General features: G+C 42.2%; 1 protein-coding gene across 2 annotated transcripts in view; it reads left to right on the top strand.

The window, feature by feature from the left end:
* Nucleotides 1-3,000: 3,000 nt before the first annotated feature.
* vaspb (vasodilator stimulated phosphoprotein b) overlaps nucleotides 3,001-23,829 on the top strand; it is an 87,835-nt gene continuing 67,006 nt past the window's right edge. The window contains exon 1 of one of the 2 annotated variants that reach the window (XM_060923547.1): nucleotides 3,001-3,411. In XM_060923547.1, coding sequence (XP_060779530.1) covers nucleotides 3,407-3,411 — 5 coding nt within the window. In that variant the 5' untranslated portion in view covers nucleotides 3,001-3,406. The remainder of the gene's footprint in view (nucleotides 3,412-23,829) is intronic. The other variant, XM_060923546.1, reaches the window with a different exon arrangement.

Raw genomic sequence — 23,829 nt, 5'->3', positions numbered from 1 at the left:
GATCGGTCACTCGTCTATTGCCGCTTTTCCACTACCAACGCGGCTGTGTTGGGCTGAGTCGAGCTGAGCGGGGCTGTTGGAGTTGCATTTTGACTACAACCGTGCTGAACTGTGCTGGCTGGAAGTGGGTGGACACATTGGGTGGAGTTAGCGAAAGTGGGTGGACATCAGGTGATGTCGTTAGGCGGCGCAAACAGTGACATCAGTGACCTTTTAAGCGGTAGTCTCACAACCCGGAGAGTAAACAATAAACATGGAGGACATGGTGTCGTTAGTGTTGCTGGTCTTGGTGCTGTGGCTTGTTGTCACCGACAACGCCAACAGATACTGGCAAGAGCGTACCATGGCGTCACCGGTTCTCGTTAATCTACGCTGCTTTTGACAGTTCTTGCATCAAATATGCATTTGAATGAAGTCTTTGTTGGTTAATTTTAGCGCTAATACATTTTTCTGAAAATAAATTACATAAAAAAACTCACCAGAAAAAACGTTTTCTAGCAAAAAAACAAACTTCTAAAGCCTTGCTCAAAATACATGTGGGAAATTCCGCGTCACGTGTTCTCGAGCTATATGACGTCAGCTGAAATGGGCACGGAATTTCGTATGGTGTCCCATGCAGAACATGCCAAAAAAACCCAACGGTATTGTCAACGGTATTCTGGCAGCTTTATAAACGCTGATGCCATCTTCTTTTACTCTTTGGTAAGCTCGGACCATGTCATCATGGTGCCAAGATCTTAACTGGGCAGGACGACTCGAGTTCAAGAGCTATGGAGATAGAAAAACCTCTAGTAAGGAAACATGTCACACCTTTATACACTGCAATTTTTCATGAAAATATCAATAAACATTTAAAATACATGTCCCAAAGAGGCACCGTAGCAGAATATATCAAGTGCACTTCCGGTTTACTTTCAGTTCTATTTTTAGCAGGTGATCACGAATGACATTTTAGCCAGTGTCCGTGACAACGGGCCTTACATGAAGGCTTTAATTTCAATTTATTTGTACCATGTAAAAAGAATTAAGCTAGAATCGGATTCAGAAGGCTTTTACTTATTTAGGTTAGTATATATTTACCTTTATACGTAGCATTTTCGCGATTTTCGGCAAGAAAATAGCTCATCCACTGACAAAAACAAAAGGGCTTCCCTAATGTCAAAACGCGTCATAATCTCGCGGAAATTCCGAAAATAACGCGATAGCTCGAGAACACGTGATGCACGAGAACTGGTGACGTCACGATATAGATGAGGCGAGGCGCATAAGGCTTCATAATTCTCGTAATTCGTAATTCTCCTTCTTCCGGGTTTACGGTGTTTACAGATCCCAGCGTGCTCGCGGGGCGTGTGTGGGCATGTGAGGACACTCCTCCTCACCAATCAGTGCACAGGGGAGTGTCTCCTCACGCCCCTAGCCTCACTCAGCTCGGTTTGGCTCGCTTCAGCCCCACTCCAAAACCGTGCGAGTTTTGGGGGCTGAGCAGGGCTGAAGCGAGCTGAGTCGTGCTGTCCTTAGATAGTCGAAATGCGAGCCGTGTCGGGCTGAAACGAGCTGAAGTGAGCTGAAAAAGGGTAGTGGAAAAGGGCCAAAACAGTCCGCCAGAATCCGAGTAGGAAATGGCCGCAACAGCTTCCGGGGGAATCGCTGAGCGTAGCTGTCAGTCAAACACAAGTTAGCCAATGGGAATGCATTCCTGGACAGCCCACCCACACGTGAAGTTTGTGCCAAAACTGCAAGCAAAAAGTCAGGGAGCGCAAACGAGAAAGCTGGAATCGCAACCAAAATAAATTACGTCAAACAAAACTGAGAAAGACGCGGAACAAAAATAAAAGGTTTCTGAAGAGTAATAGATTGATATTTTTGGTCCGTGTACTTTTTCGTCCATTCATTATTCTATTTTGGAAAGAAAGATGAAATTTAAAAAAGGGTGCAGCTTGGTGTTTTATTTAAAACAATACAAGCAGAAATGGCTCTATTTTGTTTTTGAAATGTATTGCCATCATCAAATAGTAGTATTAGAAAAGTGGACAACATTTCTGATCATTTTCTTATTTTGTAATATTCATTTATTCCTTTATTGAATTTCATTTGACTGATCCTATATTTCACCCGGAAGTAAATTACACCGCCTGGCTCGCGCTCGCTCATGTCTCACTTACAACACACGACGACGACGATAGATCGACCTCCAGTGAGTTCATGGATCATGGATGCTATGCAGTACATGCTCTGCAAATTAAGTCGGCATATGCCTCTAAAGATGCCATGTCATGCGGATGAGAATAAACAAACCATAACGCTCCCAATCCGCCCACAAGCTTAGGCTTCCAGGTCACCCAAAACCTAAATTCTAAATAAACTAAAACGCAATTCAGAATGGCATTTTTCAAAATTGCTTTTTTCCTTTTTCTGCTGTTCAATGACTCATTTTCAATAACTAAAAATACATCAAAACATGGCTCTGGATTCCATTTCACAAGTCATACACAAGTGTAAAAAATTCATAAACGAGTCCTTTTTCATTTCTCATGTGACTTCCAAAATAGAATAATGAATGAACACGAATAATTTGTTTGCCAGTCTAAAAAAAATTGACTTTTTTTTTTTGAATTTTGATTTATCGTTTTTGTTTGATATTTCAAAAGTATTGTATGAACATTTGGGCACAAAATTGATTCCATTTTAAAAGCACCTGCATGATGATGATGATGATGATCTGTTATTAACTAACAGACTTTGAAGCATGCAGTAATACAGTACTAACTTGTTAACAAGGCTTCTAGAGTTTGAAGTGATCGTTTTGAATTTTGAACCAAAAACACCATTGTGCAGTTTCCCACCAAACCACGCCCCCTAAGCTGAGATTGGTTAATCAGTGGCGTACTTTTAGTACAGGAGGCGGAGTTTGTTGGATTGCAGACAGAAACGAATCAGCGCGGTGGAGATGGGAGGGGCGTGTGCCCGAGAAGGCGGGGCGGTTTTCCTCAGGGCGAGACGGAGGAGGGACGGGATAGGGAAGGGAGTAATGGCTTACTTTAGCCGTTAATGACAGAGCAAGTTTGATGAGACTCGGGATCGACAGCTCAGCGACTGGAGAGACTGTTACAGGAGGGAAATTGAGGCTTATAAATACACTTCAGTTGTATACAGGACTATTTAGGGCGCTGAAAGAGGCAGAGATAGAGGGGAGATAAGGGGGTGAGTGGTGGATCCTGATTGGAGTTGACAGGCTCCACTCTTCCAGCCCCCTTTCCTCCCAAACCAGGAAATTGAGTTTGTACTTCGAGACGAAGAACCCGTTCAGTCCTTTGGAAGAAGGATAGATGAGGAAGTGCTCTTTATCGGCACCGTTTTGTTCACTTTTCTCGCTTTGGGACTCGGAGCAGCACAGGGCAGCTGAACAATGAGGTAAAGCCGAGTTGTGTTAGAGCTTATGCCTTTAACCCCCCCACACACAGAGCGAGCGGAGTTTCAGCTTCTGTACAAACAACACACTTTCATCCAAGTTTATCTGTCTGTCGCACAGGTTTGTCGTGTTGGTAGCGCTGAAGTGGAAAGGAATGTGTGTAGACTCGCTATTCGGCAGTGTAAAGCTTGAAAGCAATGGATTTTATGGCTACGGAGTGGCCACGTCCCAAAGCGCACACTACTGCCCTGTGCAATGTGTGTAGTTAGCAGAGGCGGCTTACGGTTTTGTGTTTTAGTGCACTGTTTAGTACAGTAGGGTAGTTAGAGTAATACGAGGGTTTTTTTTTGTCCTTCAGTGTGAATGTGTGTCTGTGGTAAGCTTTTTTTTTTTTTAATCTCACGGAGACTAAATACTGATGATCCAAGAAAGAACCAGACTTTGATTGACTTATAGTTTACTTCTGTATTTTCACGTGACTGGTCGAGTTGTCTGAACTCTTATTCGGTGTTTATTTTAAATACACGAACAGTTATTGCGTAGTATTTATTTGTAAATGCAGGTAAGTTATTTACCTGTAACCCCCTTATCACTCTTCATGGGAGTGGCTGAAACTCGCCTTGAGGCTGCGCGCGGCGTTCCTTCTGTTTGTCTGCGCATGTCCGGTGCTCGCGCTCTGCATTCCACGTCGTGTAGCAGCGCGCGCGATGTGCTGCGACAAGCTCCGCTTTAGCTCTTCCAGGTGTGTGCGCGCGCATGCGTGCGAGTGAGTGAGTACTAGTTACCCCGCACTGAAGTTGGTTCGAATCCCCAACTCCACCCCTTCCATCACCCTGCCAGGCCTAATGCTTCATCTTATGGCCAAGTACAGGGTTTGTTTTTTGTTACAGGGATCTAACACAATCATGTCTTTTAGTGAACAGAAGTGTGGCTTTTGTTTATTTGACATGTTTACTCCAGTTGATGCACACTTACAACTCGCACCACGTAGACCTATCCTGTCCTACAGGGTCGCAGGCAAGCTGGAGCCTATCCTAGCTGACTACGGGTGAGAGGCGGGTACACCCTGGACAAGTCGCCAGGTCATCACAGGGCTGACATATACATTACCGTTCAAAAGTTTGGGGTCACTTTGAAATGTCCTTATTTTTGAAAGAAAAGCACTGTTCTTTTCAATGAAGATCACTTTAAACTAATCAGAAATACACTCTATACATTGCTAATGTGGTAAATGACTATTCTAGCTGCAAATGTCTGGTTTTTGGTGCAATATCTCCATAGGTGTATAGAGGCCCATTTCCAGCAACTCTCACTCCAGTGTTCTAATGGTACAATGTGTTTGCTCATTGCCTCAGAAGGCTAATGGATGATTAGAAAACCCTTGTACAATCATGTTAGCACAGCTGAAAACAGTTGAGCTCTTTAGAGAAGCTATAAAACTGACCTTCCTTTGAGCAGATTGAGTTTCTGGAGCATCACATTTGTGGGGTCGATTAAATGCTCAAAATGGCCAGAAAAATGTCTTGATTATATTTTCTATTCATTTTACAAATTATGGTGGTAAATAAGAGTGTGACTTTTCATGGAAAACACAAAATTGTCTGGGTGACCCCAAACTTTTGAACGGTAGTGTATACTCTGTCCACACTAGGGTTTTTGTACCAATACGATACTACTTTCATACCGCAACACCTGTCCACACTAGCAACTGTATCGGTATAACTGTATCGGTATGAAACCCACAAGTGTATGGGTTTCGTATCAGTACTGTAGCGCTTCGCTGTAGTGTGGACAGATGAAGCGGTTCTGTATCAATACAAATATAATGCGGATGCGCAAAGTCACACACCTCAATCGATGTCTTCGCTGAATAAAATAGTGAAGAACGGAGATTCGTTTGTTTCTTTCTCAACTGCCTCGCGCGTTTTATACGATTCGACTGAATAAATGACCACCAGAAATACAGACTGTACATTGACAACAAAAAGCGCACACACGTTGTTTCATCCGCCATATTCTCGGAAGGAAGTTACTCGATAACCACGGAAACATTTCGCGCACACGCATTTCAACTACCGTGAAAGAAAACCGCAAACATTTCTCGCTAGTGTGGACAGATGCACTAAACTGTACCGGTATACTTTGTATCGATACAGTTATACCACTATCGTACCAGTATATATGTGAACACAGCTATAGACACAGACAACCGTTCACGCCCACATTCACACCTATGGTCAATTTAGAGCCACCAATTAGCCTAACCTGCATGTCTTTGGACTGTGGGGGAAACTGGAGTACCCGGAAGAAACCCACGCAGACACGGGAGAACATGCAAACTCTGCACAGAAAGGCCCTCACCGGCTGCTGGGCTCGAACCCAGGACCTTCTTGCTGTGAGGCGACAGTGCTAACCACTACACCACTGTACTGCCCAGTACAGCAATCTACCTAAATATAAATAAGCATTTTATCCAGGTCAGGGTCATGGTGAATCTGGAATTGAACCTGTTTCCACTGGGTGCAAGGCTGATTGGATAATTGCATGAATGAGCAGGTATATAGGTGTTTCTATTAAAGTGCTGCAACTATTCACATCTGTACCTGCAATTGGATGAATCCTATCAATATGCCCTTTGGGGGGGGGGGGGGGGGAACAAAGGCAGAAATGTCAGCATATCATGAATAATCACTGTGCAGTGTGGTCTTTGTTTCTTTGTCCCACAAATTTCATATCATCTGAGACGTAGTTCTCGTGCCTTCATGATAATGAAAACCTCCTGCTTGTGTGACTCAACTAGATGCCCTGTGAAACTTTCCGGCAAGGTTTCTTTATTAAAAAAAAAAAAAAAAGCCAGTGCTTCTCATCTTGGTATTTGTATCCTTATACTATCCTCCACTCTTCTGGGGAGACGTTCCACTCAATTTTGGATTGTCGCTGTGATGCATGTTGTTCTCATTCATACCCCATTCCCACTCCCAGTGAAAACTGTTTATTTTCCACTATTATGCTCTAATGGGGTCATGTGGGAATGGGAGCAAAACAGTAAAGTCAAAACGTTAATCTTCCCCTGTTGACCTAGTAACGGTTTATGGAAAAATTTTGCAATGGTTCCAGTGGGAATCCAAACAGTCAGATTTGCGTGTTGTGACGTGAATGATGTCATGATGTTGAAGACACTATTCGTATTCAAAACAGGCAAGCATCCGCAGCTCCAGTGGGAGCGCCATATCTGTGGGGGATACATTCCAAGATCTAACCTGGATACGAGCAAACCATATATAAAGGGTTTTTTTCGTACATACACACAATGACCGTAACAGTGACTGGTATAAAATAAAACAATATAAGTTATGTGAATGTTTCTCTCTCTTGGGATTCTGACATTTCCACTTAATATTTTTATCATGGTTGAGGTGCGGATATGGACACAAGTGCAGAAAATGTTTATTTACGAAAACACGTGAGTAGAAGTGAGGAACACAACAAGCATGGAAAACAGAAGCTGGGGTTTAAATAAAGTGATAAGTGGTGTGGGGGTTGAAAACAAGTGTGCATCATGGTGTATTGCATTCTGTGCGTGTTGTTTTGCGGGGTCCTGCTTGAGTGTGTCTGTGGGTACGTCGGTCCCACTGTATAAGCAAAAATTAGCCTTTGCTTGAACACAACAAAGGAAAATGCATCTCTCGAGAGGCGATACAGCTCGACTTGTACCATGCTGCTAACTAGTTAACGTCTCAGCTTCTGGCTTGGTCTTTTCACAACAGTGGACATGCCCCCTTGTGAGTTCTCCCAACAACTGTGATTGGTCGGTCTGCTCAGTAGCATTGCATTTCTGATTGATCTTTCTTCTCTGTGAAAACTGGAAATCTACGATCACAATATTGTGTATAACTATATAATACGTGAGGCTCTGTCCCGGCTGTAGCTCATTATAATGTCCAGTGTAATCCTACGTCTAATCCTGTGGATTTAAATGTTATTTTTGTGCCTCATTCCTGAGTGCGCAGTAGGACGTTGGCTTTGAGCAGCTCAGACTGTTGAATACAGAAGAGTTAAAACACTTCAGAAATGCTTTCAGTGAGATTTCACTTGGTTTATAATTAATCATTAAATTAAAGTTTCTTTCCCCCCAGTAGATTTGTTTGTTTGAAAACATTGTCAGTGTTGTTTTCTGTTTATTATTCCTACAAAGAAACATGGTGCTCATATTCCGCTCTTCTGCGTGTATAATCAGTAAATTCTGATATGTTTCATGCAATAGCGCTTCCTAGAGGAGAGGCATACCTTAGTGCAAGTATAAGTGCGAGTGTTGATACCATACCCACGGCTCGAAATTCGCGGTGGTCCGGTCACCCGAGGCGGCTTATTTTGTCATTTGGAGGGTAATTCCTGTCATTAGCCAGCCCAGCTGGCTAGTTGAAAATAAAAAATATACATGAAGCGAAGATTCAGACACCACCGTCAACTAAAGCCGCCACATATTAAGCGTGTGCCGTGTCTGTGTTAATCGATGTGTTTATCGGCAGGACGGAAAATACCAAAGAATTCCGAATCATATCATGTACGAGTCAGGCTGTCGGTTTTTTCACTACTGCGCATGCATATAACGCATCTCATTGAATATCGCGATAATCACGTTATCAAATTGAATAGATGTGGCCACATTATCGCCCATTTAAACACGTGTTTTTGTTGTTGTTTACATCTACATCTGCCAAAGCTACGTTGCAATGTGGAATTTTCTGAAAGGAGTACAGAAACCGCCAGAGACGGGGACAAAGCGACCTCAGTCTGAAGAGGAGAAAAAGGCCGCTGATAAAGCGTACGAGAAGGAGAAACGACAAAGGACTTATAAGCAAATGTGGGAGCAGGGTAGGCCTTGGCTGCAATACGATTTTTATGGAATAATTAATTTTTTTCAAGTTGATTCCTAGTCAATATGAAGCTCCTAATGCTTTCTCTCTCATAAATGGTTAAATACAGAAAGCATGTTGGACATATTTTGGGTGCTATAGTCATGATAGTAAGTATATTTGTTTTCAATATTCCTACACCAAGTTGCCAAGTTTTCCAATATATTATTATTTGTTGATATTATATTATGGTGCTCTGTGTTGTTCTCATTTATGTATTTAACAACAGTATCAAAATACTCAGGTCTTGAAATAAATGCACATTAGTCATGAACAATGGTAACTACTCTCTTTTGTGTTATTTTTGACAGAAGTAAAATTCATACATGAACAAATTTGGCTAGTTGATTTTCTGTTTGGCTAGTTACTTTGGAAGATAACTAGTCCGGCTGGCTGGTGAAAAAAATATATGAATTTCTAGGCCTGATACCTATGGTGTAGATTCAACACAGAAGTATGAATCTGCCTTTATACTACTCTTCAAATGGCAGCGAAGTTGTTGTGTGATGAGAAATATGTTGGAGGAGAAAATGAACTATAAGCAATTTGAGGCAGAAAGGCATGTGGATCTTGGACATCGTAGATTTTTGAAACTGCACTGGTCTTGGAACAAGGAATGTCCAATAAAAGGTCAATGTCAAAAACGTTACGCCCCTGTCCCACCGTGCCGGCTGTCCCTTTTACTTATGCCGCTTTTCCACTACAAACGCGGCTGAGCCGTGCCGTGCCGAGTCGAGCTGAGTCGGGCTGAGCGGGGCTGTTGGAGTTGCATTTCGACTACAACCGCGCTGAACCGTGCTGGCTGGAAGTGGGTGGACACATTGGGTGGAGTTAGCGAAAGTGGGTGGACGTCATGTGATGTCGTTAAGCAGCGCAAACAGTGACATCAGTGACAGTGGCGGAACAAGTCAGAGCCGGGCCGGGGGCGGGGCAAATGACCGGGCCCTTTATTAAAGCTTATCATAACATCATTTTAGGCTACAAAATGTCCGCAACTGCGGTGTTTACCAATTTCAACACTACCGGGTGCAACTATGTTATTTAGTACATCAAGTCCTTCAAACGAACATGTAACTCAGAAACAAAAAACATTAGGATACTGTACATGGCTCATAATAAAACATCAATAGCCTATACTGCGCACATTATTTGAAGGGCATACGAATGAGCGCTCAGAGGTTGCAGCAGTGACAGGAAGAGTCAGAAATAAAAGGAGGGCGGTGCAAACCTCACTGAATGCACTGTGTTTACCAATTTCAACACTACGGGGTGCAACTATGTTATTTTGTACATTAAGTCCTTCAAACGAGCATGTAACTCAGAAACAAAAAAACATTTGGCGACATACTGTACATGGCTCATAATAAAACATCAATAGCCTACTGCGCGCATTATTTGAAGGGCATACGACGAGCCTTGCGCTCCGCGAACTCGTCCACGATGCTCTGTATGTCACTGATTCAGTGAGCTTTTAAGCGGTAGTCTCACGACCCGAATAGTAAACAATAAACATGGAGGACATGGAGTCGTTAGTGTTGCTGGTCTTGGTGCTGTGGCTTGACAACGCCAACAGATACTGGCAAGAGCGTATAGATGAGGCGAGGCGCATAAGGCTTCAGAAATTCTCGTAATTCGTAATTCTTCTTCCGGGTTTGCGGGGTTTACAGATCCCAGCGCGCTCGCGGGGCGTGTGTGGGCATGTGAGGACACTCCTCCTCACCAATCAGTGCACAGGGGAGTGTCTGCTCACGCCCCCAGCCTCAGTCAGCACGGTTTGGCTCGCTTCAGCCCCACTCCAAAACGGTGCGAGTTTTAGGGGCTAAGCAGGGCTGAAACGAGCTGAGTCGTGCTGGTTTTTGGTAGTCGAAACGCGAGCCGTGTCGGGCTGAAGTGAGCTGAAGCGAGCTGAAGTGAGCTGAAAAAGGGTAGTGGAAAAGGGCCAATAGATGTCGATTTCTGCTCAGAGGTGGAACAATAATGAATCTCCGTTCTGCGTTTGGACATTTTATAGAGGATGAATGTGATGGGGGGGGGGGATAAATGGTGTGTGAACACACAGCCAATCTGTGCATTTTTTATTTATTTTTTTTGAACTGCTGCTCGTGCTGTGTCACAGATACCTGCGAAGGTCTAGCGTTGCTTTGATTAACAGTGGAGAGGGAGTAATGCCATCCCTTCCCTAATGAGGCCAGTTGTTAGCCAAGCTCTACAGTAGCTGAGTTGCGTTAATGGATTTGGAGCATGTCATGCTTCAGAGGTGCTCATTTGCCTTTTGTTTTTGGCTCTGTGAGATTTCTTTTTTTTTTTTTTTACAAGTTTTGTTACAAGTGTGTGAGTTGGCGTAGTGGTTAACATGTCCATCTCTTGACTGGGAGATTGCAAGTTCTCACGGTTGGGTCATCCCAAAGACCATCATAAAAAGTTACCCACTGCCATCTGGCAGGGCACACCACAATACAGATGTGATTAGGGAGGGTAACCTCTTATGGTTACCAGAGGACCAGACCCCCACTGTAACCCTAGCTGTGTAATAGGCGAGAGGCCGGGGGCTAGTGAAATGGAGCTCGGCACTGCCTGATGTGTTAAGTGCCTGGTTAGTACTGCGACAGGAAACTGCCTGGGAAGATCAGGTCCTGGCACAAGGGGGATTTTTGTACTTGATGATGATTTATTGGCATTAATCAACATGTGAGTACAAAGAAAATCAGCTTAAATCTTTTAGTTTGGTTTGGCTGACAAAAACATTTCTATCCAACTCCTAAAAAGATTGATAAATGAGTCCCGTTGTTGTGATTGGCTGTTTGTCATAATCTTAATTTTTTTAAATAAGTTGTGTAAGACCAATATGGCCAAGGTTTCACTTGTTTGCAGCATGTGCATAATACAAACGACTCAAAATGTGCTGTATAGTTTTATTAATAAAAATAAAGTGCTGTTTATCAGCAGGATTTGTTAAACTTTTATAGCCAGTTTAAGTTTTTGTGTATGTTTTATCTATTGTTCAGCACAACACAAAACCCGTTTCTGCCACATGTAGAGCCCAATCAGTAAGCAGACCCGTTTCTGAGTAATCAGCTAAAGCCTTACTTAATAATGTGAATGTAAACTTCAGACACAGTGCATTTTACTGCCATTACCCGTGTACACATAGTGGACCCTAGTGAAAATCTTTCAAGGCTCTTCAAGAATCTGTAAGGTTCTTTGTGAGGGTCTCAACAAAAATCCTCAAAAGAGCTTCAAGGATCTTTAAAATTCTTGGCAAGATCTTCAGGGATCTACAAAGATCTTTTAACTTCTTGCCAAGATCATCAAGGATCTTCAATTTTCTTGCCAAGATCGTCAAGGATCTTCAATTTTCTTGCCCCCGCCCCCCCCCCCCCCCCCCCCCCCCCCCTCCCCTCCCCCCCAAGTATCTTTCAGGGTTTTTTTTCAAGGTCTTCAAGGATCTTTAGAATTCCTGCCAAGATCTTTAAAGTTCTTGAGAAGATCTTCAGTTTTCTTGCCAAGATCTTCAAGGATCTTAAACAAAAACCACATTAAATTCCAAACAAACCAATTCTTTATTGATGCAATCATAACATATACACTGACGTTTCCAGTAGAAGTCAATTGATTGACCAAGAGATCCTTTCAAGATCTTTGAAACCTTGAAAATCATGAAAGATTCTTTCAAAGATCATTTTAAGATGTTGGGTATTCAGGATTCCTTAGTATATCCTTACCCAATTCTTATGAATCATAATTATGTAAGTTTCAGTCTCTTTCCATCTTTGCCAATTTTGTTGAATTAGGATCATTAAAAAAAAAAGAAATCATTAGATCCTCAAGGATCTTAAAGGATCCTCACAAAGCTCCTGTAAAGACCTTGACAAGGATCCTTACAAGATCCTGATTAAATCCTTGAGGATTCCAGTTAAGAGCTTTATAAGATCCTGAAAAGGATCCTTTTAAGATCTTTGAAAGATTTGTTGAATACTTGAGGATCTTAAAGGATCCTTACAAAGATCTTTGTGGGGATCATTATGAGTATCTTTGTAGGATCCTTAAAAGATCTTTGTCAAATCCTTGGAGCTTTACAAATGATTTTGCATATGAAGATCCTTGAAGGGTCCTATAAAGAGCCTTATCTTTAAAGTGCCATTCCACCATTGGATGTATTCTTTGGCATAAAATACAATATATTTTATGACAACATGACTAGACAGAGAAATCTTTTAGCTTCAAAATGATATATCAAACATAATTTTTTGACGACAAGTATATTAATTTTGCGACCAAAGTCACCTACCCTTTTAATTTCCGCGTGGTAGTGAAACGTGATGTCATCGGCAGGTTCCCCTTCTTGTGTACCACGTGTCGGTCTATTTTTAGACCAGGAAACCCCCAAAGTGAGAGAGTCATTTCTCCTCGTATATGGGGGCCAAAAAAATTGTGAAAAATTGAGTTAATCTTTCAGTTAGCTAGATTTATTGGTATTAGCTAGATTTATTGGTATTATTTTTATCGCGTTCTATCCGCCATTGCTGATAATATGTGCCACGTCACGTGGTACACAAGAAGGGGAACCTGCCGATGACATCACGTGCGGAAATTAAAAGGGTAGGTGACTTTGGTCGCAAAATTAATATACTTGTCGTTGTCAAAAAATTATGTTTGATATATCATTTTGAAGCTAAAAGATTTCTCTATCTAGTGATGCCATTTATATATGTTGTCAAAATATATTGTATTTTATGCCAAAGAATACATCCAATGGTGGAATGGCACTTTAAGGATCTTTGGCATGCCTTTGACAGTCCTCATGGATCCTTAAAGATCCTGTGAGGGTTTTTTATTTTTATTTTTTTTTAAACCAGGGCAGGTTATCTCTACTATGTTGATCTAAGATCATGGTTTCATAGATCATGGTAAGTTTTACCTCCTTTGAATATAACGATGAACATAATGATTTGGCTGGGCAACACAGAGTACTGTTATCATGGACATGTCTGTCCCATTCAGAAGGCCACATGACAGAAGGATGCTTTTTTTTTTTTAAATGTATATAAACAGGACCTTTTTAAAATGCATATACTTGGGGCATTTATGTGATACAGTATTGTAGTTATAATTATATTGTAAACTGTGTTGAAAAGTTTGGGCAGTTATCATGAGTGACAGTGGAACATTGTCCAGAGCTTGTGGTGACTCAGTTATCACATGCTGTGTGCCACTCAGGAAGTGTGTGATGTCTGATCACTGTGTGTGAATCATTGCCGTTATGAGCCCAGTGCATACTGCGACTAAGGGCCTCTGCATGCTCTTGTGACAAGGCTTTCGCAGATAGCTTTTCACAGACAGTTGTAATTTATCGTTGAGCGGGGAGTAATAGGCGTGCGCGATGTTATTCACCGCCACAACGCAAGGGGGCGCGAAGTTGCGAGATCGCTAGGAGTAGTTGGTGGGTGTGGTTAGTGGAGTGTTTATCCTCCAGTTACTTATAATGACTAGAACTGGAGTCGTATAGATGTATGTACTTCCTCGATCAACCGCTCTTCGTGCTGCTCCATCTTCGCTCGTGTTTTTAAAAATGGCGGTCGTGAAAACAAACCAAACCGGGAAAGTAGGGAAGCGGAAGTGCGTGTACAGCGGATGTAGAGTGGACCAATCGGAGCCCTCTTGTCTGCGACGCTGTCTGCGAGGCTTCTGCGGTGGTCACAATTTTTGGGAGGTGCGTGCAGAGCGTCTGCGAAGGTGGGGGGGCTACGCAGATGCTGTCTGCGACACCATCTGCGAGGACTGGGTTGTCAGCATAAATTGGCCTTAAAACATCACCCACTTTCTCTGTTAATGAGGCTAAATGAGCCTTAATGAGGTAATGTACAGAGTACATTGTTTTACAGAATTGATGCTGACTGTCCTGCTGTCTCTTTACAAAAACCTTACAAAGGTTGCTGTTGGTTCATCACTGATCGCCTTAGCAGAATTAAGTGCTTAGTCAAAGCTGTATGGATATTAAATCTCCCACTACAAACTAAAAGCCTAGATCACAAAGCCCTTTCACTGGATGTGTGCTCAGAACAAACCCCCCCCCCCCCCCCCCCCCACACACACACACACACACACTTGTGCACACACTCAGTTTAGTCTGATTAGAGCTGTGTTCACATATATACCGGTACGAAAGTGGTATAACTGTATCGATACAAAGTATACCGGTACAGTTTAGTGCATCTGTCCACACTAGCGAGAAATGTTTGCGGTTTTCTTTCACAGTAGTTGAAATGTGCGTGCGTGAAATGTTTCCGTGGTTACCGTGTAACTTCCTTCCGAGAATATGGCGGATGAAACGTGTGTTTGCTTTTTGTTGTCAATGTACAGTCTGTATTTCTGGTGGTCATTTATTCAGTTGAATCGTATAAAACGCGCGAGGCAGTTGAGAAAGAAACAAAGAAAATGAATCTCCGTTCTTCACTATTTTATGCAGTGAAGACATCGATTGAGGTGTGTGACTTTGCGCATGCACATTATATTTGTATTGATACAGAAACGCTTCATCTGTCCACACTACAGCGAAGCGCTACAGTACTGATACTATACCGGTACGAAACCCATACATTTGTGGGTTTCATACTGATACAGTTATACCGCTACAGTACCGGTATAGTTGCTAGTGTGGACAGGTGTTGCGGTATGAAAGTAGTATCGTATCGGTACAAAATCCCTAGTGTGGACAGGGTATAGGACTCGATTTTCAAGAAATGTTCAGTAAATAGTTTGCATGTAACAGTTCGCTCAGTTCGATTCAATTCACGATTCGATTTTCCCCACAATATTTTTGAAAAATATTAAATGAAAATTTTATTGCCAAAAAATGCAACATTATTTTCCTATTCATCAACTAAAATATTCATCTTGTTAAATTTAAACAGATTTGTTTCATTTTTTTAAGTAACCAGCAGTAATTTACCCACTTTTGTAAAGGTTGTAAAATATAGCTTATTAACTAAAATATTCCTTTTATTTAAAAAGAGAAAAGTTAACAGCAAATAGGCTTTTTAAAACTTTTATGAGCAATATATCTTTTATTTAGCTTTCAGCAGTCTGTAAAGAGAGCTTTGATTTCTTGTTAAATCTATTTGCAGAACAGCTATTTCCCATTTTATTAAAATTTTTTTTTTTGGGTGGGGGGGGGGGGTGTTTTCACAACATTAGAGCTGTGTTACTTCCTCCTAAGGTGAAGTCATGTATATTCCCATTATTCCTGCTGTCTAAACAATGTAATTACAGCTCGAATAACTAAGATTACGCAGTTTGATGATTGTGTTTCATTTTTTATTTCATTGATTCAAATTGCAGGGCTTTCCCTGGGAGGGGGGAGAGAATCATAGTGGTGCTACTGATGTAGAGCCCAATCTGTAAGGACTGGCCTAGCCCGGCCCAGGCTGCTTGGAGTGTCCGGGGGCATGCTCCACCGGAAAATATTGGAATGGCGAATGGCCACACAAAAAACGTCAGCACCGGACTTTGGGGAAAGTCCTGAATTGTCGAATGTTTCTATTGTGATTTATCATCATACGATATATTGTTACATGCCTAGTAAATAGCTTTTTGTTGAACTATGTTGCCTTGTCATGATGTCACTTGTTACCTGAAGCCAAACGAAGAATGTCAGTCTCAAGTGTAGACAGAATTTTGTGAAAAACCAAAAATATCCAGAGAGCTGCAGATCTGCAGGAGGAAATGCCCTGATGAGACATCAGACCAGAATGGCTGGACTGGTTCTAGTTTACTCAAACACTCTTGAGGTGGATGGGCAGCAGATCACCACATTGGGTTCCACTCCTGTCAGCCAAGACCAGGAATCTGAGGCTGCAGTGAGCGCAGACTCACCCAAACTGGACAGCTGAAGAAGGGAGCAGTTTTTGAAATGACCAGATCAGCCCATCTGGCATAGCAATCATGCCACGGTCAGTTACCAAGATCACATTTTTTCCCCAGTCTGATGTTTGAGGTGAACAACTGAAGCTCTTGACCTGTGTTTGCATGTTTGTGTGTTGTTGACCTGGATAATTGCATGACCAAGCAGTGTTCTTATTAGACTGGCCAGTGAGTGAGTATTCTTAATAGTGTCAAGAAACAGACTGACTGACTGATTTTAATTTGCAACACACAAGCTGCATGCTCAGATTAACCAGCCAGAGCTGATCAGACAGAATGCAAAAAAAAGTTAACTGAGGTGAGTGCTTCATGCAGCTCTGCACTACACCAAACAGAGGAAAGAGTGGACAACGCACACACCAGGTAGGCTTCAGTTTGTGTGGTGTGAGTGGGTTTTTTTTTTTTTTTTTGGCGTGCTTATCTTGACCAGGTCGATTGCAACTGTCAGCAATGTGAATCCTGAACAAGTGTTATGCTTTTAATGTGTTGATGTATTTCTTTTGCTCATAGTATATGTATTAGTCATGAAAGTTTTCTGGATTTTCCCGGAACACCGGGTTCTTAGATTTTCATAAAAATTCCTCCGGATTTTTTCCGCTAATGACAATTTTTTGTTATTAGAAATCCGGAAATGTTATCATGAAAAATGCTCGAAAGCACGTCACTGTTTTGTTTGCATGAGCACAGCCATTTTGAACCACTGTAAACAACACCCACCCCTCCCCTTCGCTTTCTCAAGACCTCGCGATGTCCGAGCTATCGATAGCAAACGAGAACGGAAACCCGATCATAAACGTGCACGCTTGTTCACAAAAGGGAGATTACTCATTGATTGATTGTCGAGTATTTGTATAGCGCTTTGTGTAAATTTATCCATCCGTGATCAGCCAGGTACAATGTTCAAGCAGGTAGACAGGCATGCTGACCTATGTGCCATTGACGCGGGTGTAAGAAATGCGTTCAAGTGGTCTTGGCTTGAAGAAAAAGACCTGAACGGAGATTTTTTTTTTTGTCTGACTACATCAGAAAGCTAGATAAACCTGGTAAGTAATTAGATCTAATTACTTTGTATTATTACTTAGTAATTGTATTATTACTTTGTATAATAGTAGTATTACTTTGTAAAAATGGTATTATTATATTAACATCAGACAACCACAATAGTTTTAATAGATACTGATAAGATTAGATATTGAGTGTATTCAGTTTAAACATTTAGTCAAGCAGTTCGAGTTGTACGTACATGAAAGAAAAAGGCTTAAAAGTTATAACTTGCTTTAGTGAAAATAAGTACTAAAATGCACTGGAATGCAGGGTTTTGCGTGTTATGTTATTAAAATATTTTCAGGGGACATCCCCCCCCCCCCCCCCCCATTTCAGGGTTTTTTCCTTTGCTCCACTTTCATCTCTAATGTATGTGGACATCTGACCATCACACTACGTTCCTTTCCCTAAACTGTATCCACAAAGTTAGAAGTACACAGTTGTATAGGATGTCTTTGTTTACTGTAATATTAGTTTTTCTTCTACTCCTGGGTATGACTTTAAACTGCAACCAGTGGTGAGTCTCTGGTCCAGGAGGACTTGAGTATTGGGGAAAGTGGAGTTACCCCTTAATCACCATTGTTCCCAGCTCTGCTCTGACCCAGAGTGGTGGCACCTGCCTGGGTTCCAGCTATGGGTTAAATAGTACATCACCAATAAGGTGCTGGCAGTAGGGCGCTTTTCGGTGCAGTGTGGCAGATGAACCCAACAGGATCAATGGCACACCACCAGATGGCATGTGGAAGAGACTCTCAAATGGCCAATGGATGGCATCACCCGGCAAGTAAATTGTCACTGCAGGGTAACTTCCATACCCATTGGGTCTGTGGCATTTTTGTGCACCACTTGGCATCAGGTCTGGAGGACCAGAGAGACAACATGATGGGGGCACGACATCATTTGTCTTACCTTACTGTGCAAGGCGCTTCATTAGGAAAGGAGAATAAGTCTGGTGCGGGCCTTGCGGCCCATCTGTGTTTCTGCACGTCCTAATGAAGCAGTCATCATCACTAGCGATGGACAGCTGACGACAAGTCTTTCTTCAGTGAAAATAAGGAGCTCAAACATATTCCATCATGACAGTACCCCAGTACACAAAGCGAGATCCATGAAGACATGGTTTGACGAAGTTGAGTGTCCTGCACAGAGCCCTGACCTCAACTCCTGTGGGATGAACAGGAATGCCAAATCCCTGAATGAGCACAAATGCCCACAGTCATGCTCCAGAATCTTCCCAGAAGGGTGGAAGTTATAATAACAGCAAAGAGGGGATTACATCTGGAATGGAATGTTCAACAAACATGTACGAGTGTGATAGTCGTGTCCACATACCTTTTGGGAATGTAGTGCATCTGTGATGGGGAATGCTTGATTGAAACACCCACCAAATGTTACCCAAAATTGACTGTCACTTACGGTTCCAGACTTTCCCGGAAAACTTGAAGCTCAGAAACCATTGTACATTCCACTTTTTGCTGATTTATGCACGCACGCGCGCGCACACAGTTGCTGAGGTCAACTCTTAAATATGATGGTAAAGAAGACTCCCTGACACACACATCCATAATATGTTCTTGGATTCAATAGTGAGATTTCAGTTATTACAGTCCACTACAAATTGTTTTCCCCTCTTGATAAAAGACTAGTGTAATCTAGTTAAACATGCTTGAGGGCTTCTGGGTGGTGCAAGAGAAAAAGCGTTCACCCTGTATTCTGGGGATCATGAGCATACTCTTACCCCGTTCCCGCTCGCATTGAAAACTGTAGATGTTTTCCGCTATTATGCTGTAATAGTGTGATGTGGAAATGGGAGCAAAATAGCAAAGTCAAAACATTACTAGGCCGTCAGAGGATAGATTAATGCTTATGCAAACCCTTCGCCATGGCTTTAGTGGGAATTGGAACCATCAGATTTAAGTGTTGACAGTGGTGGTGATGTGATATTGGGGTGGAACTACTCGTACTGCCTCAACGTAAAGCAACTGGTGGCAAACTCAAAACAGCAAGCAAAGAAAATATCAGCAGATATAAGCAAAAATGTTATAAATAGCCTTTCCTTGAACAAATGTTCAGAAATGGGACAAGAACTCTCAACAGAGATGTGATGCAGCTCAACTTATGCCATTGTGCTGACTAGCTATTGTCTCAGCTTGGGCTTTTTTTTTTTTTCCCAACAACGGGCTTGCCGCTTTGTGAATTATACGCCCTATCCGGTCTCGCGTGTTTTTACATTTTGCAAAGGTTTGCGCTCTGTAGCATTCCATTCAATACAGTCAGGTGGGAATATTGATATCCGTTACTTTACTGTAATGGAAGACTGAGTGGGAGTGAAAATATCTCTTCCATGTTTCTTCTCACCCCGAGCTTTCACAGCGATACTAGCCAATCGTGGGTACAACTGTGAGGTCACGTATGCAGAAGAGGGCTGATAGTACTTCCCTCCAAGTGTGTTGCTCTGACCGGTGAGTGAGCAGCAGTTGCAAAAGAAGTGGTTGACCTCATTTCACGTGTCCTTGGTGGAAGCATGTAATGGCCTCCCTGGTTGGTAACTGTTGGGAGTTCTGGCTAGAGTGGGTGAGAATTAGCCAAGATGATACTGTGGCTATGGGGAAGCAGCATTGACTCTATTAGGGTACGTCAAAAAGTTCTAAGACAGATGTTTATAATTTCAAAAGGTGTGAAAGACCTACAAAGAAGGAATTCTCCGATGGAAACACCGCTTGCAGAAGTGTTTAGACTTAAATGGAGGATATGTGGAGAAATAGCTTTATTTTCATTTTTTTTTTCAATTTGTCATAGAACTTTTTGACTTGCCCTCGTATGTGTATACCCACACTTCAGCCTGCAAAAAGAATTAAGTCGGAGAAACAGTGCGCTCGTTTAACAGTCCAAAAAAGGAAGTACAGGAATGCTGTTTACACTTCTAGTGCACTAACACTGACGGAGCGCCCGTGTAGGGCACTAACGTCAAGGGTTATAATTACGTATCTGAACAAGTATAATACTTTCAAGGAAGTATGGTGTGAGAATGCAGAGTAACTAAGAGGCGTGCGCGTATGTAAAGTCTATGGCTTGCGGCTCCACTATGCAAGCACAGACACGTCAGAAGAATGAGGGAGAGAATAACAGGATAAAACAGAGGAGTGTTAAAATCACTGTACTTGTGCACTGGAGTATCGCACTAGAGCAGATTGCTAGTTCTGATTCACATGTTGAGTCGGTAAGGCGTGTTAACAGGATGTGTCTCAATCCAACAGTTTGCACTTGTGTATGTTTGTAGTGATGTACACGCTTGTTGTGCATCTAAATAATATTTCACTTCTTCGCCAGTTCCATTATCTGAAGATAGGCAGATGGAGAGATGTGGACAGATGAACAGACATACACTGATACAGACAGACGGTGGAGAATGTGTATTTTGGGAGTTTGTGTCTCTTCTCATGTAACTGTGCACACACTCACTGGCCCACCTTTATTGCACATATTATGCGGGAATGAGACACAGGAGGAGGAGTGTGTGTGTGTGTGTCTGGAATTTGTTGTAAGGCCTTATTAGGAATTCCTGGGAACAGGAAGTGGGCAGCGGCCACAAAATGATATCACAGGAAGTGGAAGATTGAGTAATAACTATTGGGTGACTGGGAAATAGAAGGAATGAGGCAGTGAAGTGTGTGTGTGTCTGTGTCCTTATACAGTAATTTCTTCAAACACTTCACTTCCTGTTAACTCTTCAGGGCTCTAATTTGTCAGTCTCCAAATTTGTTCTTGCACATAAATCCTATTTGGGGCACTTGGAATGAACCTGGGAACCACATTCAAATAAATCCGGGACTCCTATTCAAGTGTGTGTTTTGCGCATGCATAAATTTTAATAAGTACCTGTTGTTTATGGCCTCTGTGCGCCTGCATGGCACGGACAGTTTGAAAATGCAAAGAATAGAAATCTTTCTGAGGTAGAGATGATGAATTGGACAGTAAGGTGGTCACCAAACTGTTTTTATTTATTTATTTATTTATTTATTTATTTAAAGTAAGAGTTGTAATGTCTGAAAGACACAATGCAAAACATTCTCCAACAAAGCACAAAAAAACATGCTCCATGTTGCATCATCGATTATGGGTATGAAGTTTATGGAGCTAAAAATTTCAGTAGAGGACAACATGGTGGTACAGTGGCATGAGTTGATGTCTTATCGCTCCAGGGTACTGACGAGATCCTGAACACGGGTTACTGTCTGTTCTCCCCATGTCTGTGTGGGTTTCTTTCAGATTCTCCAGTTTCCTTCCTGTTCCCAAAAACATGCCAGTAGGTGGATTGTCTACTCTAAATTGTCCGTGTGCGCGCGCGTGCGTTCACCTGGTGCCAAGTTGGACTTCTGTCCCATCCAGGGTGTATTCCCGCTTCGCACCAAGTGTTTCTGGGATAGTCTCTGGATCTACTGTAATCTTGACTAGGATAAAACTGAAGATGAATGAAGGAATATTTTACTTTTCTGTGTGACTGCTTTCTAGTTTATAAAAGTGGTACTGGGATGTGCAGGAAAGTGTAGGTTATGTTCATGTTGTAAAACAATGACGAGAAAAAAGGCAGAAATGATGCAAAGGTGATGTCAGGCACTCGGTGTGTAATCCCTATAATGTCATTTTCTTTTCATCTTTTTACCCGTTTCCTTGTGGATGGGGTACTGCGAGCTGGCCTAGTGGTTAACGTGTCTACCTATCAATCGGGAGATCGCAAGTTCTACTCGCACTCAGGTCATACCAAAGACAATCATTAAAATGGTACCTGCTGCTGTCTGGCAAGGCACACTGCAATACAGATGCGAGTGGGGAGTCAAACTCTCGCGGTTACCAGAGGACTAGCTCCCCCACTGTCACCTTAGCTGTATAGGTGAGATTGGGAAACGGAGATTGGTGCTGCCCGATGTACCTTAACAGTCTAGTTAGTACTGGGACAGGAGACTGCCTGGGAAGACCAGGGCATGGTGTGGGAAGGACTTTAGACTTTGTGGATGGGATGCCAGTTTGATACCCCTGGTCGGATGTCAAATCTAGGATGTATCCCTGCCTTGTGCTCAGAATTTCCAGAATAGGCTCCGGCTCCTTTAAAGTTGTTGTTGAAGTGAAGATGAGTGAAGTAATAAAGGGGGGGACTGAATACCTGTTTACACTACAGACATTACTAGGGACTGTTCTGGGTTATTCAGTGGCCGATATGATGCTGATAGTGTGTCGTGTGTCATCTCCCACACACACAACGCAGAACAGTATACAAACAAATGAAAAATACAATTGCTTAACTTTTGGACAAATTTGGTTGCAGTGAACATCCCTCATGCACCAGCAGGATGTGAATAGTTAGGTTAGCTGTAAAAAAATTGCAACCATTACTTGGTGTGTGGGTGTGTTTTTTTTTTTTTTTTTTTTTTTTTAAATAAATTCTAAAGCCAAGTGTTTCTGATCAAATTGACAGTGGTAGTCTTTGCAATGTCAAGATTGACATGGCAGCCTATATTATTCAGCTTTAATCTCTGATGTGCCTGGAGTGTGTTGAACACATGTTGATGCTTTGGCTGCCTACTTCGTATGCTTTTGCTATGTTTTGGTTAGAATTGGGCATGTTACGATATATCATGCGACGGTAAATCGCTGTTAAAAATTAGACTATTAAAATTGATGAAATTAAAAATGAATTACAATTATTTGGCTATGTAATCTCTTAGTCTTTCCTAGTGGTAATTGTGTTCTTTATTCAGCAGAGGGCGTACAATTGCTAGAATACACGTGACTTCACCCTAGGTAGAGGTAATACAGCAATTCAGTTGTTGTTGTTCTCTTCAAACATCAGAACGGGGAACAAATGTGATCTTGGTGACTGACCGTGGCATGATTGCTCGTGCCAGATGGGCTGATCTGGTCATTTCAGAAACTGCTGCCTTCTTCAGCTGTCCAGTTTGGGTGAGTCTGTGCTCACTGCAGCCTCAGATTCTTGTTCTTGGCTGACAGGAGTGGAACCCAATGTGGTGATCTGCTGTTGTAGCCCATCCACCTCAAGAGTGTTTATTCGAGTAAACTAGAACTGGTCCGGCCATTCTGGTCTGATGTCTCATCAGGGCATTTCCTCCTGCGGATCTGCAGCTCTCTGGATATTTTTGGTTTTTCACAGCATTTTGTCTACACCCAAGAGATTTGACATTCTAAAATGGTTTGGCTTCAGCTAGTGAGTGATATGGTGACAAGGCAACATAGCTCAACAAAAAGCTATTTACTAGGCATGTAACAAACTATATCGTGTGGTGATAAATCACAATAGAAACATTTGATTTAAATAAAAAAACGAATCCCAATTATCAGGGTGTGTAATCTTAATTTTTCTGAGCTGTAATTGTGGTGTTTAGACAGCAGGAAGAGTGGGAATGCATATGACTTCACATTAGGTGGGAGTAACACAGCTCTAAGGCCGTGAAAATGCACACAAAAGATCTAAAATATGGGCAATGGATAGTCTCATCTCATTATCTCTAGCCGCTTTATCCTGTT

This window comes from Neoarius graeffei, chromosome 6 (genome assembly GCF_027579695.1).
Source record: "Neoarius graeffei isolate fNeoGra1 chromosome 6, fNeoGra1.pri, whole genome shotgun sequence".
Taxonomy (NCBI): domain Eukaryota; kingdom Metazoa; phylum Chordata; class Actinopteri; order Siluriformes; family Ariidae; genus Neoarius; species Neoarius graeffei.
This window is presented reverse-complemented; position numbering and strand designations above follow the sequence as displayed.